The 18,889-nt window shown below is 35.0% G+C and overlaps 2 protein-coding genes across 2 annotated transcripts; both read left to right on the plus strand.

The window, feature by feature from the left end:
- Positions 1-227: 227 nt before the first annotated feature.
- On the plus strand, positions 228-1,166 carry Olfr820 (olfactory receptor 820). The gene has a single exon (NM_146675.1). The coding sequence runs from the start codon at positions 228-230 to the stop codon at positions 1,164-1,166; it is 939 nt and encodes a 312-aa protein (NP_666886.1).
- A 15,326-nt stretch (positions 1,167-16,492) lies between these two features.
- On the plus strand, positions 16,493-17,425 carry Olfr821 (olfactory receptor 821). The gene has a single exon (NM_146776.1). The coding sequence runs from the start codon at positions 16,493-16,495 to the stop codon at positions 17,423-17,425; it is 933 nt and encodes a 310-aa protein (NP_666987.1).
- Positions 17,426-18,889: the final 1,464 nt, after the last annotated feature.

Below are 18,889 nucleotides of genomic sequence, written 5' to 3' on the forward strand. Positions count from 1 at the left end.
TTAGAAGAAACATATTCCAGTCTCCAAGTATGGAGACAAATCAATACATTAAGGGCTTTTATTGTTCTAGTGTAATTAACTTTCAAATCAAAAAGTATAGAAAAAGATTCAAAGTTTGAAACAATTGTTTTTAATTGTGGATTCTAATATTATACTGAAACCAAATTGAATTTCACTTCAACCTTTTGTTATTGTTATTCTCTATTTTGATTTGCCTGAAGTTAAAGATGGCAAACCACTCATCAGTGACAAAATTCATTCTTCTTGGATTGACAAATGATATCAACCTTCAAGCTGTGCTTTTTCTCTTTCTCATCTTAACTTATATCTTAAGTGTCATGGGAAACTCGGCCATCATTCTCTTGACTCTGCTGGATCACCGCCTCCAGACGCCTATGTATTTCTTCCTCCGAAATTTTGCGTTTTTGGAGATATCTTTTACCTCTGTCTTTGTTCCCAAGATGCTAATCAATATTGGAACTGGAGACAAGACTATTTCCTTTGCTGGTTGCTTCACACAGTATTTTTTCGCAATCCTTCTGGGAGCAACCGAATTTTACCTCTTAGCAGTGATGTCCTATGACCGCTATGTTGCCATTTGCAGACCCCTGCATTACACAACTATCATGAGCCGGAGACTTTGCTTCCAACTAGTTTTAAGTTCCTGGTTATCTGGTTTTATAGTTGTTGCTGTGCCACATGCAATGACTCTTCAGTTGCCTTTCTGTGCATCCAACATCATCAATCATTATTGCTGTGACTACACTATATTGCTGCATTTATCATGTTCAGACACACACTTCATAGAAGTGATCCAGTTCCTCCTGGCTGCTGTGACCCTCATCCTCACCTTGCTGTTGGTGATTCTCTCCTACACACACATTATCAAGACCATTTTGAGGATCCCTTCTGCTCAACAGAGAAAAAAGGCTTTCTCTACATGTTCCTCTCACATGATAGTGGTCTCACTCTCTTATGGAAGCTGTATTTTCATGTATATAAATCCTTCTTTTAAAGATGCAGCAAATTTTAATAAGAGAGTAGCTGTTTTAAATACCTCTGTTGCACCTCTGTTAAACCCATTCATCTACACTCTTAGAAACAAGCAAGTAAAAATAGCCTTCAAAGATATGCTAAGCAAGACTATAAGTTTCTTTAAAAAGTAAAACTCTTTGAGGCTTAGTACTAAGGTAATAAAGGTTTAGAACACTACAGTCACACATACCTATATCACTCACTTATTAAGTTAAGCCATTTTCTACTATCAAGATGTGTGTTCCTGTGTAACCTCTATTGTTTTTATTTAGATCTGACTTAAAAATTTTAATTATTATTATTTTATGGACATGGATCCTTTTCTGTACATATGTGTAGATGGTATGTAGATCTTTGTGTGTGTATATAAACAGTAGGAAAACTAGGAACATTAAATATACATGTTTGTCTCTTCAAAGGGGTAGATGTATAACCTGTTTTCTGCTCTGAAGGGTGAGAACAGATTGATTAATAGCCTGGTGACATGTCTGTGTGGCCAGGCCATACTAGCTCCTCCAGACCTTGATTTTGAGTTTCTTTGTCTCAGTAAGTATATATCCATATATCTTTATCACAAGCTTGTTTATCTTGAACCTGTTTCCTCAGGTAATATATAGAATCAATGCTTATGTAAGATGTCACTTGTACTTTAAAAGGAATTTCTATGTAGTCATGCTTAAACTTTTTTTGTATATGGAATTGAGTTAATTATTATGAGTAAACTGTTTTTCCAAATTATTATTTTAATATGACTAAAATGTACACTTTGTAGTCAGACTCTTAAAGATCAAGCCAACAACTTATGCCAACACTGGTTACTGAGGTATGTTGAACCAAACTTTATCCAGTGTGGATTATGCATACTTCGAACACACTGAGGCCAGAAGAGGACGTCAGATTCCCTAGAACTGGAATAAGAGATGGTTTGTGAGATATAATGTGGATGTTGGAAATTGAATATCAGGCCTCTGCAAAAGCAGACAGTTCTCTTAAATACAGAACCACCTCTCTATCCTAAGACCTCACTTTTAAAGAAAATGCCAGAATTAAAGTTAGGGTTGAGACTATGATTTTTTAATGATTTGTTATTTAAATGAGTCAAAAAGTCTTATCCATTGCTGTATAATTCTGAATATATCTATACTTGTAACAATTAAATTCACACACTAATAAATTTTGGTTGTTAACAATAGCTTAAATGACATATTGTTGGGTTTATTTCCTATACCAAAATTCAGACAAGTTGAGGTTTTGTACAAAAGCTACTTATTAGTAGTTAAACATGATTGATATTTGAGTTAAAGATGTTCTAGAGAAGATAAAATCATGTGATTTTGTCAATACTGACCAAAAAAAATGCTACGTAATGATTTATAAGCAGATTATATTCCTTGAGATAATACATAAAAAGGATAGAGGAATTATTAGAAAGCAGTTAGAAATATGGCTTCCATCAACTTCTTAAGTGTTTTTTACCCTTACTGTTGTTTTATTCACAACTAAGAAATTGTGAAATGGAATGATAGTAATATTTAACTCATGGTGTTAATTTTCTATAAAATCATAAGTAAAAGCTATTATTAATGAACATCTTTTCCCTACAATAATATTTAATAAGTAGTGGAACAGGTTTATAGCAGAGATGCTAGATAGTTTAATAGTTCATAAATATTTCTATTCCAATCCTTTAAATACACACAAGAGAAAGTAAGCCCTAGACATGTTTAAAAAATCACTTTTATTGGAACCTACAAACATTTAATATTAAATCTATGCCCTTAAATTATTTACTTTCCCAGTGAATAATAATGAAAATTTCAAGGATCAGTAGAGACAGTAAAACAGTGTTGATGCAAATCATAAATGAGGAAGTTGGTTTAAAATTCAAGTTGATAGTTCTGCTACACCTTGACATAATTATATAAGAATCATATAAGTAGTTGTTATATAACTGAGAGTCAAAGAATTTGTTATTTTTATTTAAACTGTAATTGAGTCATTAGTTTACATACTGGGGATTTTTTTTTTTGCTATTTTAAATACTATCATTAGTACATTAATTAATCATCTAGTTGGACATACAATTTAAAAGCACAGATTGAAGATTTAAATACAGTTAGGTATTTAAATCACATATTATTTCTTTGGAAATGCACAACTGTGTAAGGATTCACAAATACATATTGAATGTATGTATTTTTTCATTATTGAGAATTCCATACATTGGATATAGTATGTTTTGATTAAATCAACCTCTTGTTTATTCCCCTCAAATTTTTTCTTATATATCCTCAACAAATTTTCACTTTTTCTGTCCAATTTCATGTACTCTCTTTTAAACTGACCAAGTCCATTTTGTGTGGCCAGTACATGTATTAGTGCAAGTCCATCCTCTGATGCATGGACTTCCAGTCAGGAGTCACAGCACTGAGGAAAACGACCCTTAAATTCACATTTAGAGTATCACAATTCAGAGTATTATAGTCTGTTCATTTTGTATCTATGTATGGAGATATTACACTGAAATACCTCTACAAATATAATTAACAACAATAATAAGTAAAATGAAATATATTGAGCTCAGACTTTTATCTTGAGGAAATCTACTAGTTAATAACATTTTCAGAGATGAGTTAGCTCAATATTTTATCAAACAGAAATCTAGGAGTAAGTAGTATTCTAAAGTCTATACATGTTATATTTCAGTTTACAAATTAAGATGAAATATCAAATACATGTTTAATATTAAGTATTTTGACATTGATTTTTTAGAAAACGCAGCAGTGAATATGTAAGGCATAATACTATCCACAAGATCAATAAACTATATTACATCAAGACAGTTTTGATTTAAGGTTAATATTACTGTAAGATTTTGAATTTTCCTCAATTTCTCTTAATGTTGATAATACCTTGTAAGATATTTGGCAAGGATTTTAAGAAATATAAACTCTTTTTGATGTAAGTATGAAACTTCATTGTATTTCTTATTAAACAACATTTACTGAATATTATGAGCAATGGACACATTCTATTCTTGATTCTAACTTTATTTCATATTTCCAGCAAGCCAACTAAAACCATCTGCTATATCTTTCTTCCTAAGATCAAATCAGGAATTCAATAAAATCATTAATTCATCCAAACAGCATTAATTCATGAAAGTTCATCTTTAGGTTGATCTGCAGGAAATCTACTCAATAGGGTGGGTTTATGCCCAGGGATTATTATACTAATTTAATAATGACAAAAAAGGCATAGCACCTGCAAGAAATAATCCTGAGATGAAGTCTCTTTGGGACCTTGCCTCTCAAAGAACACTCATCTTAGTTCATGCAAAAAGGTAGGCCACCTCCAGGAAGGCCACCTGCTAGCCTTAGCCCTTCCTAGATGGCTCCTAATAGTACTTTACACAGTTTATTCCTTGCTTCCCACCCCTCTAATGCTTTTTCAATTATACATCTTCTCATCATTGGACTTTCCTGATCTATCAGATAGGGTGCCTAGGAATTGGGCAGAGCTTATATATTCCACAGGATACTCCTATTTCTGCACAAATACTTTCAAGATCTAACCTGACACACCCTTATCTAGCATTCTAAGGAACTGAGGAAAATTCTATCCTGAAGTACAGAAGGTTCCCATCTTCTACTGCTCCCACTTCTAATCTGAATGGTCTTTGAGAGATGTCAATTCTGAAGTATTAGTTCTTGGGCCCCAGAGAAGTTTTGTTCCAGTTAAAGTTTATTATTATTATTATTATTATTATTATTATTATTATTATTATTATTATTACAGTCCAATAATTATTCCTCTCATGGTTTGCCTTCCCAGAGTTACTTATCCCATCCCTCCTTCCCCATGTCTCCAAGAGGATGTCCCCCACTCTTGAGGGTTAGGTTAATCTTCTCTCATTGAGGCCAGACTAGGCAGTCCTCTGCTGTATATGTGAAAGATCTCAGGAGCCCAGGTTAGTTGATACTACTGTAGCTCTCCTCTTCAGCTTCTTCCAGCCATTCTATAATTCAACCACAATGGTCCTCTACTTCAGTCCAATGGTTGAGTGGAAGTATCTGCATCTGTCTCAATCAGCTGCTTGTTGGGCCTCTTGAAGGACAGCCATGCTAGGCTCCTGTCTGTAAACACACTATAGAATCAGTGTCAGGCCTTGGAAACTCTCCTTGAGATGGATTCCAACTTGGGCAAGACACTGGACCTCAGTCTCTTGGGACAAATTTATGATCAAGGAAAACCATTCATCCAGGTTCCTATTAATGATGAATCCACTGGTGTGCAATATGGGGATGCAAGACCATGTGAAAACTGTTGGTTTGAATTTATAATGATCTTACAGAATAGAACACTGTATTGAACTTTAAAAGAAAAAGGAAGAAACATCAACTCTTCTAGTGGGCTTCATAGATTTTGAAGTTACATGTACCACATGGTTCTTTGAACATAAAAAATACTATATTTGCAAAGAAGTCTTTGTAGTGAATCAAGGACAGAGAAGGCAGAACTTTCTATCCCAGGGGAGGATAAAAATGGGGAAAAGAAGGAAAAGAAAAGGTAGCCATAAGACAAGGGGTCCTGGAGGAGTCATGGTAAACAGGTCACCAAGGGATTTGCCATGAGGACACATATGGAGCAGAGCAAGCCAAGGTGAGACTCAGACTGCAAGTAACACAGGGCCTGTGGCTAGAAAATAGATAGCTAACGTAACTACATTTCTCAACAATAGTTATTTTAATATATAAGATGTAGGAAAATTGCAAAGGTCAAAATCTCAAATGAAAAAGTTTGTAAATGTATTTCTACTATTTCTTCATTCAACATGGCAGTTTGGTCTATTCAGAAGACTAGTAAATCCTGAAGGGAAGCAAAGGATTCTTTTTTCTTTCTTTCTTTCTTTCTTTCTTTCTTTCTTTCTTTCTTTCTTTTTTTTTTTTATTTAGTCCCTCTGCTTGAAATACTGTCTATCCAATGGAGGTGGACTCTTCGAGTTCCTTTTCACCAAAGCTGGGCATTTTGGCTAGGGTCACTCACAATGAGTCCTGAGAGTGTCTCACCTCTCTGATCTCTGGTACTCTCTAGAGAGTCCCTCCACTTTCCACTCCCTGTGTCTGCTTATTTCTATTCATTCTCTTTGCCCTCTGGGCTTCTCTTCTGTCCCATCCCCCCACACCTGACTCTGTTCCTCTTCCCCCCCTTCCAGATCCCTCCCTCCCTCTGCCTCCCATGGTGGTGAGTATTTCCTTCCCCCTTCTAAATGGGGTTGGAGGCTCTTCACTTGGTCATTTCTGCTTCTTACACTTTTTAAGGTCTATAGGTTGTATCCTAGATAGTCTGTAATTTTTGGCTAATATCCACTTATTAGTGAGTACAGACCATGCATATCCTTATGGATTTGAGTTACCATACTCAGGATGATATTTTCTAGTTCCATCTACTTGCCTGGAAAATTCATGATATCTTCATTTTAAATAGCTGAGTAATATTCCATTGTGTAAATGAACATCATTTTCTGTATCCATTCTTCAGCTGAGGGACGTTTGGGTTGTTTCCAGCTTCTAGCTATTACAAACAAGTCTGCTATGAACATGATAGAGTACATGTCCTTATGGTATTGTGGGACGTCTTTTGGGTATATACCCCAGAGTTGTATAACTGGGTCTTCAGGTAGAACTATTTTTGATTTTTCTGAGGTGCCGCAGACCCTCTTGGTCCCTTGTCTGTGTAGAACAGGTCTCTGGTCACAGGTGGGCAAGGAGTTGGTGGGAATTGACAGACAGACTCCACACAAGGGGATGTGGATCTGAATGTAATTTGTCAAATCGAGCATCAAACTTTTTATACAGAAGAAAATAGGGAAGTTGGGTGACACACTGGCAAAGTACAAAGAGGTTACTGGATTCTTACACAAAACAGAGGAATGCAAACACGGAAGAACTGGAAGGAACCAACTGGGGTAAAACTCAATGTTAACAACTGGGATCAAAAACAGTTCCACCTAATGTCCACTTAATCTTAGAAGCCAGGGGCAAGGGCTTCGTGCCCTTGCTATAGTTCCTACTCTAGTCTATTGTATAGTCCACCTTCCCCCTATGCCATTATAAATACTTGTGTATGGGTGTAACTTGGTTATCTATAGTTCTAAGTATCTACTCTGGTTCCTCTTTAGGTCACAAACTTCTTTCTTCCTAAATAATGGTAAATTTCTGTGTAGGGCAGTGACTTAGCTATCCATGCCCAAGTTCAGATCAAGGACTGCCTAGAAAATAACTTAGCTATTTGTCACAATATCAATCCTTAGGAGCACTTGTAATAAAGCAATATTAAGGGAAAACACACAGATCCATTTACCAACTAAAGCAAGGACGTTGGAGCATTCTTTATGCAGGATCCCATGGTTCCAGGAGACTAAGTCTCCATGAACTTTTCGCCTCGGGACAGCACCCAGGTTTTCGGGGATTGTCGTGCTTGTCACTACTGGAGTGGATGTAGCACTGAGGAACCACCAGATTGATTTCCAAAGTGACTGTACCAGCTTGCAATCCCACCAACAGTAGAGGAGTGTTCCTCTTTCTCCACATCCTTGCCAGCATCTGCTGTCACCTGAGTTTTTGATCTTAGCCATTCTGCTTGGTGTGAGGTGGAATCTCAGGGTCATTTTGATTTGTATTTTCCTGACAACTGAGGACTTTGAATATATCTTTAAGTGCTTCTCAGGCATTCGAGATTTTTCTGTTGTGAATTCTCTGTTTAGCACTGTACTCCATTTTTAATTGGGTTACTTGGGTTTTGGAAGCTGACTTCTTGAGTTCTTTATATATTTTGGATACTAGTCCACTGTTCATTGTAAGGTTAGTAAAGATTTGTTTCCCCAATCTGTAGGTTGCCAATTTGTCCTATTGACTGTCCTTTGCCTTGGAGAAGCTTTTCAGTTTCATGAGGTCCTCTCAGAGCTCGCTCATCTTAGTTCATAAAAAAAAAAAAAAAAAAGGCTACCTCCAGGAATGCCACTTCTTAGCCTTAGATAATTTTTGATCTTAGAGCCTGAACCATTGGTGTACTCTTTAGAAAATTTCCCCCTGTGCAATGAGTTCAAGGCCCTTCCCCACATTCTCTTCTACCAGATTCCGTGTATGTGGTTTTATGTTGAGGTTCTTGATCCACTTGGACTTGAGCTTTGTGCAAGGTGACAAATATGGGTCTATTTTCATTCTTCTACATACAGACTGCCAGTTAGACCAGCACAATTTGTTGAAGATGCTTTCTTTTTTCCACTGTATGTTTTTGGCTTCTTCGTCAAAGATCAAGTGCCCATAGGTGTGTGGGCTTAGTTATGGGTCTTTAATTCTATTCCATTGATTTGCCTGACTGTCTCTTTACCAGTGCCATGCAGTTTTATCACTATTGCTTTGTAGTACAGCTTGAAGTCAGTTGTTTCCTAGATTTTACTGCTTTATTAGCTTAATTTGTGACTTACGAGTATTATCATTCTAAATGAAACACAAATTTGCCCATAAGTTTTAAAACATTCTATTTATATTTATTTTTTATTTATATTTTTATTAGATATTTTCTTTATTTACATTTCAAATGCTATCCCGAAAGTTCCATATACCCTCCCCCTGCCCTGTTCCCCTACCCACCCACTCCCACTTCAATTCCTCCTTAGAATAGGGAACAAAACACCCATGGAAGGAGTTACAGAGACAAAGTTTGGAGCTAAGACGAAAGGATGGACCATCCAGAGACTACCCCACCCGAGGATCCATCCCATAACCAGTCACTGAACCCAGACATTATATTTTACTTTTATAAAAAGAGTAATACAAAGAAACTTAAACATTATTTAACACTTGAAGCAACACTTTAAAACAGAAAAACTTAACAGGGAAAGATAAATTTTCCAAATGTAGATCAGATAAACTTTGTGCATTGGCTTTAGAAGTCAACCACATCTGATGGCCGAGGAAAAAAAGTGTTTCAGTGTCAAAGATGTTGAGGAAAAAAAAGTAAATGTGACAGTATATTTTATTTGATTTACTGGACTCTTCTCAGGGCATGTCTGCCCTTTTTGGAACTATCCTGGTGAAGGATTACAGAATATACATTAACCTATCCAATTAATTTAACAAGAAAATTAAGCCTTATTATGAGAAAATATTGTCAAATTAAAAATATCCAGGGCAAAATTATTTAGCTGGAAATAAAAATATATATTTTCAAAATAATTTTGGATATAACTTATACTGATAAATTAAAACAGAAATACCCTGAAATTACTGAGGGAATGACTATACAGGGCAAAAGGATAATATTCAAATCTCATTTCATATATCCAAAGCCAAGAACTGATTTGTAAATTATTATATCATACAAGAAATTGAAATGAGTGGATTGCAAGCTGGTACAACCACTCTGGAAATCAGTTTAGCACTTCCTCAGAAAATTGGGTATAGTACTACCTGAGGACTCACCTATACCACTCCTGAGCAAATACCCAGAATATGCTCCAACATGTAATAAGGACACATGCTCCACTATGTTTATAGCAGCCTGTTCATAGCCAGAAGCTGGAAACAGCACAGATGTCCCTCAACAGAGGAATGGATACAGAAAATGTGGTACATTTACACAGTGGAATACTACTCAGCTATTAAAAACAATGAATTTATGAAATTCTTAGCCAAATGGATGGAACTTGAAAGTTTCATCCCTAGTGAGATAACTCAGTCACAAAATAATACACATGGTATGCACTCACTGATAAGTAGCTATTAGCTATCTCATATAGAGTCACCAAAGCTGGACGCTATTGTGAATGCCAGGAAGTGCTTGCTGACTGCAGCCTGATATGGTTGTCTCCCGACAGGCTCTGCTAGAGCCTGACAAATACAGAGGCGGATGCTTGCAGACAATCATTGGACTGAACATAGAATTCCCAATGGAGGAGCTTTAGAAGGGAATGAAGGAGCTGAGGGAATTTGCAGCCCCATTGAGTGTCACCAGGCCAGAACACCCACACATACCCCCGAGCTCCCGGGGGCTGGACCACCAACCAAAGAGTACACATGGAGGGACCCATGGCTTCAGATGCATATGTGGCAAAGGATGACCTTATTGGACATCAGTGGGAGGAGAGGCCCTTGTACACCCGAGGGTGTTCGATGCCTCAGGGTAGGGGTATGCGACGGTAAGAAGACAGGAGTGGGTGGGTGGAGTAATAACCCTCATATAGGCAGGAGGAGGGGAGTTGGAATACGGGATTGCCCTAGGGGAGACCTAGAAAGGGGAAAACATTTGAAATGTAAATAAGGAAAATACCCAATAATAATGATGATGATGATGATATTAATAATAAGGAGAGAGAGAGAAAGAGAGAGAGAGAGAGAGAGAGAGAGAGAGAGAGAAAGAAAGAGAGAGAGAGAGAGAGAGAGAGAAAGAGAGAAAGAAAGAAAGAAAGAAAGAAAGAAAGAAAGAAAGAAAGAAAGAAAGAAAGAAAGAAAGAAAGAAAGGAGAGAGAAAGAAAGTGAAATGGATATAAAAGGAGTAATAATCACCAATGGTGAAATTTTTGGTGGCAGGATTTATGATTGATGAGGATAGGAGCAAAAGTCTGCTAATTTTCATTGGCAGTTCATGAAATTTTGGCATTTTATACTTTAATAAATATATGCGTAAAGGTAGCAATATACCTACATAAATAATATTCTGGAAATGTCTATTTAATCATTTTACATACATAATTACTTAGAGTCATGATAAGAAGTTTTCTGAGAGGGGAATGCCAGGCCAGGAAGTGGAAGTGGATGGGTTGGGGAGCAGGGTGAGGGTAGGGTATAGGGGACTTTCAGGATAGCATTTGAAATGTAAATGAAGAAAATATCTAATAATAAAAAAAGAAGTTTTCTGGGTAGCAAATATTCTCTATTTGTAATTTTAAAACATGAACCTAAAAGAAATTGAAGAAAATTTTAGTTGGCTTTGAATGGAGACCTTGCATTCTGATATGGAGCTTGGAGTGTTATTAATTTAAAATATTTAATTTTAGGCATTTAGTCACCATTGGGGAAGGCCGTCATGAATTCCTACCCATTACATCTGAACTACTTATTATCTATGGATAGACTTTGGGATCCCATCGTCTTCAGTTATATACATTTCTAAGCCTACTAGACTCCAAGACCATAGTTATACTGGTCACAAAACGAGTCAGACATGAATCTGAGAAAGAGATTTGTAGGAAAGAGAAAAGGTAGACAGGGATAGGAGGAAGATAATAAGGGAAGGAGATTAGAATAATCAGTATATATTATATGCATGTATAAAATTGTCAAAAACAAATTTAATTAATAAATATATTTCATTTTCATGTTTTGTTGAATGTTCTCAGAGTTACATACATTTATTTTATTAATTTCTGTTGTTTCCTAAAATATATTTTAGTGCTGGGTATCAACCTAATTCAGTATGCTTCACAATGCAAGGGATCTCCAACTGAACTACACTCCTAACCTGTTTAGGTCCCAGTTATTTTATCTGAAGGTAAGGAAGATTTGTGATTTTTTTCACATATTGATGACATTCTGAAATTGATGCTCAGTGGACAATGCCATCTTTGGCCACTGTTCACTCTACCTATTGAGAGTGAGTTATATAACAATGGTGACTTTGGCCACTTTGAATTACTATTCCTTGAGAATGTGTTATCCTCTGCATTAAATTATGCCTATCTTCAACGTTGAAAACATTAGCTTATTATTATTGTCTATCACCTCCAATTATAGTGCCTGTTCACTCCCACTCTTTACTACCCTCTTCTAGTGAGGGCAATTCTTTTCTTTTGTACCTCTTCTTGTTAAACATTTCAAGATTATTTTACCTGGTTCATATCATAATAGTGAAATTGTTTGCCCTTAATTTATACATATATTCAATTTCTATTTGCATATAGGATATTCCAGATCTTGGGAATCTAGAGATGGATAACACAATAGACACAATAATCTACTCTGAGAGAGTATAGAATTTTATAAGAGAAAAAGAAAGCAATTAAGAAAAGGGACTAAAGAGATTGCATATAAAAATAAATAAGTGTTGACTATGTGGAGAAGAGCAAGAAACATTACTCATCAAATACAGTCTTTCTTCTTTTCTTTCATCTGCCAACTAATGGTGTGAAAAATGACAAAAACTAATAGGTTAATCTCTGAGTAACTGTGTTAAGCAAACCACCTTGCCATCCATTAAGCAAAGAAAACTCCACTTCCCATGCTTAATATTTGAAATAACTTTCCTAGTTCATTAAATCTGGCAAAATGAATCCATCTGTTGAAACTAAGGACAGCAGTAAGCCTTGAAAGGTCAGTAACCTGGAGGAACAGGAACTTAAGATTCTGGATGTTGGTTTTCTCTTCCCTCTAATCACAGAGGATGTTCAGCTTGAGAAAAATGACCAAGCTGAACAACTGGGGGTAATAGCATGGATGCTTGTGTTTTATACTTTTCAGTACTATGTTTTATAAAATTGTTTTATATGTTGCCTGTGATATTTAAAATAATCTCTTGCCACAGATAGTGTTCAAATATTTAATAATGGGAATGCTAAAATTTATGTTAATGTAATTTTCTACTGTTTGAATGGTAGCATACAGTCAGATGCAAGCATATTGGCTGTTGTCTGCATTCAAATATTCAGCACTGGCTTCATTTTTTTTTCAACTAAAACTTTGTGATTCTGATGCTTGAATGTTAATGTCTCTACAGTTTCCTTTTTTATTGTCAATGCTGACATGCCTTGAATTTCTAGATACCATATTTGATCCCCTAGGTTAAAAGGGGGTACTTCAGAAGCTTTAACTAGGGAAGCACAATATAAGCTCTTTAGCCAATGAATCTTAACTAAAGTTTCAGTCATGCCTTTTCATATTTCCATACCATTGATTATTACCTATTATATTCATTATTATCTATTGTAACATAAAGTTACTCAAACATGATTAAGAATAAAAACCTCCTTCATTCAATAAAATTATTTTAATATATTTAACATGCTAGCATAACAGCCTCCAGAGAATTGATTTCTTCTCATGTTAATTTCTAAGTCTTTTAATCCTCTTGAGACAAGTTATTCAGTGTACAAAAGGATTATAGCTCTTGCAATTTTAAAAACTGCAAAACAAGCTAATATCTGTTCATATTGGCTGGAATTATTTCATAAAGAAAAAGAAGTCTATAATTTTGTTGCTTTCTTTTCTAACTTAAACAAAATATATTTTATAAATAACCAAATAGTTTATGTTCCAAATTTTAAGAGAAATTGGAGAACATTATTTCTTCTTCAATAAGAAATTATGCAAAGTGAAGGTCAATAAGACTTTGTCATGCTAAGACCTTTGCACTGAACATGCTGAGTATGTGTATCTGGACTGAACATCCTGAATATGTGTATCTGGTACTATGGCGGTTTTGGATAATAAGCCAAGACAGGAATATGTGCTAAAGCTATCTACAATACACTGGACATGAAACATTCAGAAAATGCCTCTATTCTGGGACTGACATAAAACATGTTTGAAAATATAATTATCACAGAAGACACTAAGGTTTGGAAAAACATAGCTTTATTGTAGTCTTGTAAGTATTTTATCAAAGCAAAGAGAAAAAAATTCTGTTGTAATGATTGAAATAGCATAGCATAAGATTTGAATTGATTTCTATATTACATGCATAATAATTTTTAAAGTTATACTATAGAAATCAATTGTGCTATGAGACCTGATATTTCGTTTTTTATGAATTGTGTTTTCAAAAGATACTCTTCACATAGTATTTGGTAAATTAAACTTTCTAAATGAGTATTTTTTCACCTGATAAGCATAGTTCATATGCTACTATTATACATGGTGGTGCTGAATATTCTGAACTTGAAAAGCTTTCTTTCATATTTATCAAGCAGTTATATTAATTTAACATAAGTTTAAACTTTCACACACTTTCATTTCCTAAGTGGATTTCTTATCTCATTAATGAATTTCCTAATCATCTCAAGATAAGGACCATGTGATAATTACTAGTATTTTACTATCAACTAGAAAATACTTTGTGATGGGATTAAGAAGCATACTAATGCTGTAAAGTAGTTTATAATAGTTCTTTATTGTTTAAATTTAAATTCAAGCTAAACACCAGACATGAATAAAATTATCTCATATTTCTTTGAGAAAATAAAAGTGAAAAATTATGCAAAACATATAGATATTAACATTGTACATCAACTACTATCCCTTTTGTCTGGTATTGCATGGGCTAATTCTGATCTTCCTTTCTGCCTGAATTCTTTCTTAATTCCTTAAGCGTCTACCTGCGTTAGTATGTGGTTTCATAAGCAGCACCGATGTAAAGAGATCATAATAAAAGGGTGAGTGTTACATTTGTAATATATATTCATTGATCCACCCTATTTCCTTTTTCATCTAACTTTGTGTCTTTTGTATATCAAGGCCTATCTATGCTCGATGTGTGTCCTTCCAGTGGAGTGTGGTCTATTTCTGAATGTTACCATACTAGATAATGGATCTTTCACCGAATGAAGTCTTTCTATGTCTTTGAGCTTTAAACTGGTGGCTTCAAAGTTCATAATGTCTCACTCATGTGTACTAATACCATAAACATTATGTTTATATGTTCAGAAAAAAAGATATTCAGACACATTTAAAAATGATCAAATGAAAACGCATAAAAAAAGGATTCAAAGTTAAAAAGTAATCAAGTGAGCTTAGGAGAACTTACTTATGTACTTACATAGCATTCCTAGTTCTATAATTTTTTTCACACTAGAAATGGTATTTAAATCTAGCATCAATGGGAGGCGACGCCCTTGGTCCTGTGAAGGTTCGATGCCCAGCATAGGGGAATGCTAGGGTGGTGAAGCAGGAGTGGCCGGATAGATGGGAAAGCACCATCATGGATGCAGGGGGTAGAGGGGATGGGAGGGGAAACCAGGAAGGGGGATAACATTTGAAATGTAAATAAGTAAAATAACCAATAAAAGGAAAGGAAGAAAGAAAGAAAGAAAGAAAGAAAGAAAGAAAGAAAGAAAGAAAGAAAGAAAGAAAGAAAGAGAGTGGGGAGGGAGGGAGAGAGAGAGGAAAGAAAGAAAGAAAAAGAAAGAAAGAAAGAAAGAAAGAAAGAAAGAAAGAGAGAGAGAGTGGGGGGAGGGAAGGAGGGAGGGAGAGAGAGAGAGGAAAGAAAGAAAGAAAGAAAGAAAGAAAGAAAGAAAGAAAGAAAGGAAGAAAGAAAAAGAAAGAAGAGAGAGGAAAGGTATTTAAGCTACATAAAAATGTTCTAATATGATTTATTATATTATCTAAAACTTTTAGAAGCATTTGAGGTAGGTTTTTTTTTTCAGGTGATAAACATGAATAACTAAGCATTTTTGAAAAACAAGAAGTTTTTAAAAACTCAAAAATTTACCATAATTTTTAATTTTTGGACCCTAAATGAGAAAGAACACTGAGGAGGACTGTGACTAACTTAGAGGACAGAGGTACACTGTGAGAAGGCGGCAGCAGCAGAGCAAGGACACTAACAAAACTATTGGATATATCCAACATTTTATCTTAAATTATTCAGCCTTTCTCTGTGTCACTGCAAATATTCAGAAAAACGTGCTACATAATTAATACAAACATAGAAAATGATAATATACTCTCTAACTGCTAGAAGGTATATCAGAGAAAAGAGAGCAACCAGGATTAAATGAGCTACTTACAGTTTTAATTTTTCATCAAAATCAATATTAACAGGAAAATTGTAAAACATAGCATTAACATTATTAAAATACAAGAATATCACAAAAAATTAAGCAAACTCCAGTCCAGGATAAGCCAGAAGGCAGAAGTAAAAATGGTCATAAGGATACAAAGTTCAGCGTTTTCAGAAGCTTCATGAGGCTGCTAAGATCCTACTCTATCTCAGCTAAAACAGTTAAGTCCACCGTGTGTTTCTTTTAAGAGTTTGCTAATAAACTTACACTAAAATAGAATATAATGAATTCAGCCTTTTTGTTAAACAATGAAGAATTGGACACCAGATTAAAATAATGTAATAGAAGATATATATATTGGGAAGGATTCAAATTTAATACAGAAAATACTAATTTAAATATTATGATAATTTTTGTATATTTGATTTTACATTTAAGTGACTTTGCCTGTTGGACATATTGTCCATTTGTAATACTTAGGTTTATGGACTTTCAGTAAACTGAAAAAGAACAAAAACAACAACCCCCAACCTTGCATTTAGGTAGTGAGACACCAGGCTGCTTGCTGAGGGTTTTTTAGGTGTGAATACTAGAGTGCTTATAGTTTCACTTATCTTGATCAGATTATTTTTCTCCTTCATATCTAATTTTTCCCCTACTTCAGGCAATCAGAACTCAGCTATGAGGAACCACACAACGGTGACAGTATTCATTCTTCTTGGATTAACAGATGATCTACAACTGCAAGTGGTTGTTTTCGTCCTTCTCTTTCTCACATACATGCTGAGTGTTACTGGGAACCTGACCATCATCACACTCACTCTGCTGGATTCTCATCTCAAGACACCCATGTATTTCTTCCTACGAAACTTCTCATTTTTAGAAATTTCATTCACAACTGTCTGTATCCCCAAATTCCTTGTTAGTATGGCCACAGGGGATAAAACCATTTCATATAATGAGTGTGCAGCTCAACTATTTTTCACTATTCTCTTGGGAGCAACTGAATTTTTTCTTCTGGCTGCCATGTCCTACGATCGCTATGTGGCCATCTGCAAACCCCTGCACTACATGACCATCATGAGCAGCAAAATTTGCAACTTGTTGGTCTTTGTTTCCTGGTTGTCTGGTTTTCTGATCATTTTCCCTCCACTCCTCATGGGTCTCCAGCTAGATTTCTGTGCAGCCAACACTGTAGACCATTTCTTCTGTGATGTTTCTCCTATACTTCAGCTCTCCTGCACAGACACACACATAATAGAATTAATGATGCTTCTCTCTGCCATTTTGACACTCTTGGTTACACTGGTATTAGTAAGCCTTTCCTACACAAACATCATCAGGACTATTCTGAGAATCCCATCTTCTCAACAAAGAAGAAAAGCTTTTTCTACATGTTCTTCCCACATGGTTGTGGTGTCCATTTCTTATGGCAGCTGCATCTTTATGTATGTAAAGCCATCTGCAAAAGAAAGAGTTGCTTTAAATAAAGGGATAGCTCTGCTCAGCACTTCAGTTGCACCCATGTTGAATCCCTTCATTTATACACTTAGAAACAAACAAGTAAAAGATGCTTTTAAGAATATGACAAAAAGATGGAGCTTTTATCAATGAAGTAACCACTTAATGGCATTCCAAATTTATTTGTAATGCCAGCAGGAAGAGTGGAATGTATCAGCATATTCTTCCTTGAATGTTTTTAAAAATCACACAACCCTTTACTTGACTGAAAAGCTTCTGAGTCTGTAGTAATATCCAAATTCTGACTCATCCTATTTGGAATAAGGTATAGTTTAGCATATTAAGTTGGCACTATTATACAGAAATTAATAGCCACATTGGCCTCAAAATATTAAATTTATTTTTCTGATTGTATGTAGGTGACAGACTGTGCTAAATATGTAAGGTCTTATTCATGTGGCTTTGATTACATAAATAATAAAGTATTCTTTAAATTATAAAAATTGATATTTATATGCCTTTTTATATTTATGTCTCTCAAAATTCTATTAAAAACAAAGTGACTTCGGAATTTCCATGATCTTTTCCATTGTGTGTGTGTGTGTGTGTGTATGCATTAGCTCATCACATATTGTTACAGAATGTAAAATACAGTTTTCTTAAGCAGTGATCAGAATTATGACAACACTTATTCTCATGATTTGCTAGGCTTCTCTAAGTGTCTGAATTTTATCCTTATAGCTTATAAAATGGGTATTGGCATGTTCACTTTTCAATAAACAAAAAGCTTATGGATAATCTTTTCATGATAAAAATGGAAAAGATTGTGTATACAAAAACTACCTGATTGAATAATGGTGTTTTTAATTCCTACGAGCCTCTTATTTACTGTTAACAAAATTATGTAGCAATTATCATTGAGCATTATAGGGTTTATCCAAGTTAATCCTTCTCAATTTGAGTAGTCAAATATATTTTCTCAAATATATTTTTAAATGTTATGACTGATGATGTGGGGAGCAGAATGTGTTGGCCTGTTTTCTTTCAGTTGTACCATGTTTCAGTGTGACCCAAAGAAAGAACATTTCCTAACAAGCTAATGCACTCATATTGATGAGACTTAGTGGGTATCATATCTGACATGACTGTGAGACACAGTTTTGTAGTGGTAAACAATCTAAAGTAGATGAAGTAAAACCCAGCAGGCCTAACCACTGCACTTTGAACTACAGGAATACTGAGAGCAGAAAAATGATCTTCCCTAGTAAGAACACATCGATTTGTTATCCAATGTCAAATAGTGAGCCATGAAAACATATATACAAGTAGCATGATCCAGACTGGCAGATTGTATTTAGGAATGTATATGTATATGCTTATACATGTATGCAAGTGACAAAACTTAACAAAAACAGAGGCCATGGATGCAGTTGGGAGTGCAGAGGGGAGGAATTAGAGGAAAGAGAATATGGAAATGATATAATGTTTATTATAATCTCAAAATATGCAATAATGGGTATTTGCTCTAATGCATATTTGCTCTATAAATATTTACCTGTGACCAAGAATAAGTTTACATAGAGATTAGCTGGGGACCCTAAAGTAAACTTTGGATTA

The sequence above is a fragment of the Mus musculus genome, chromosome 10, assembly GCF_000001635.26.
Source record: "Mus musculus strain C57BL/6J chromosome 10, GRCm38.p6 C57BL/6J".
In the NCBI taxonomy this organism is placed as follows: domain Eukaryota; kingdom Metazoa; phylum Chordata; class Mammalia; order Rodentia; family Muridae; genus Mus; species Mus musculus.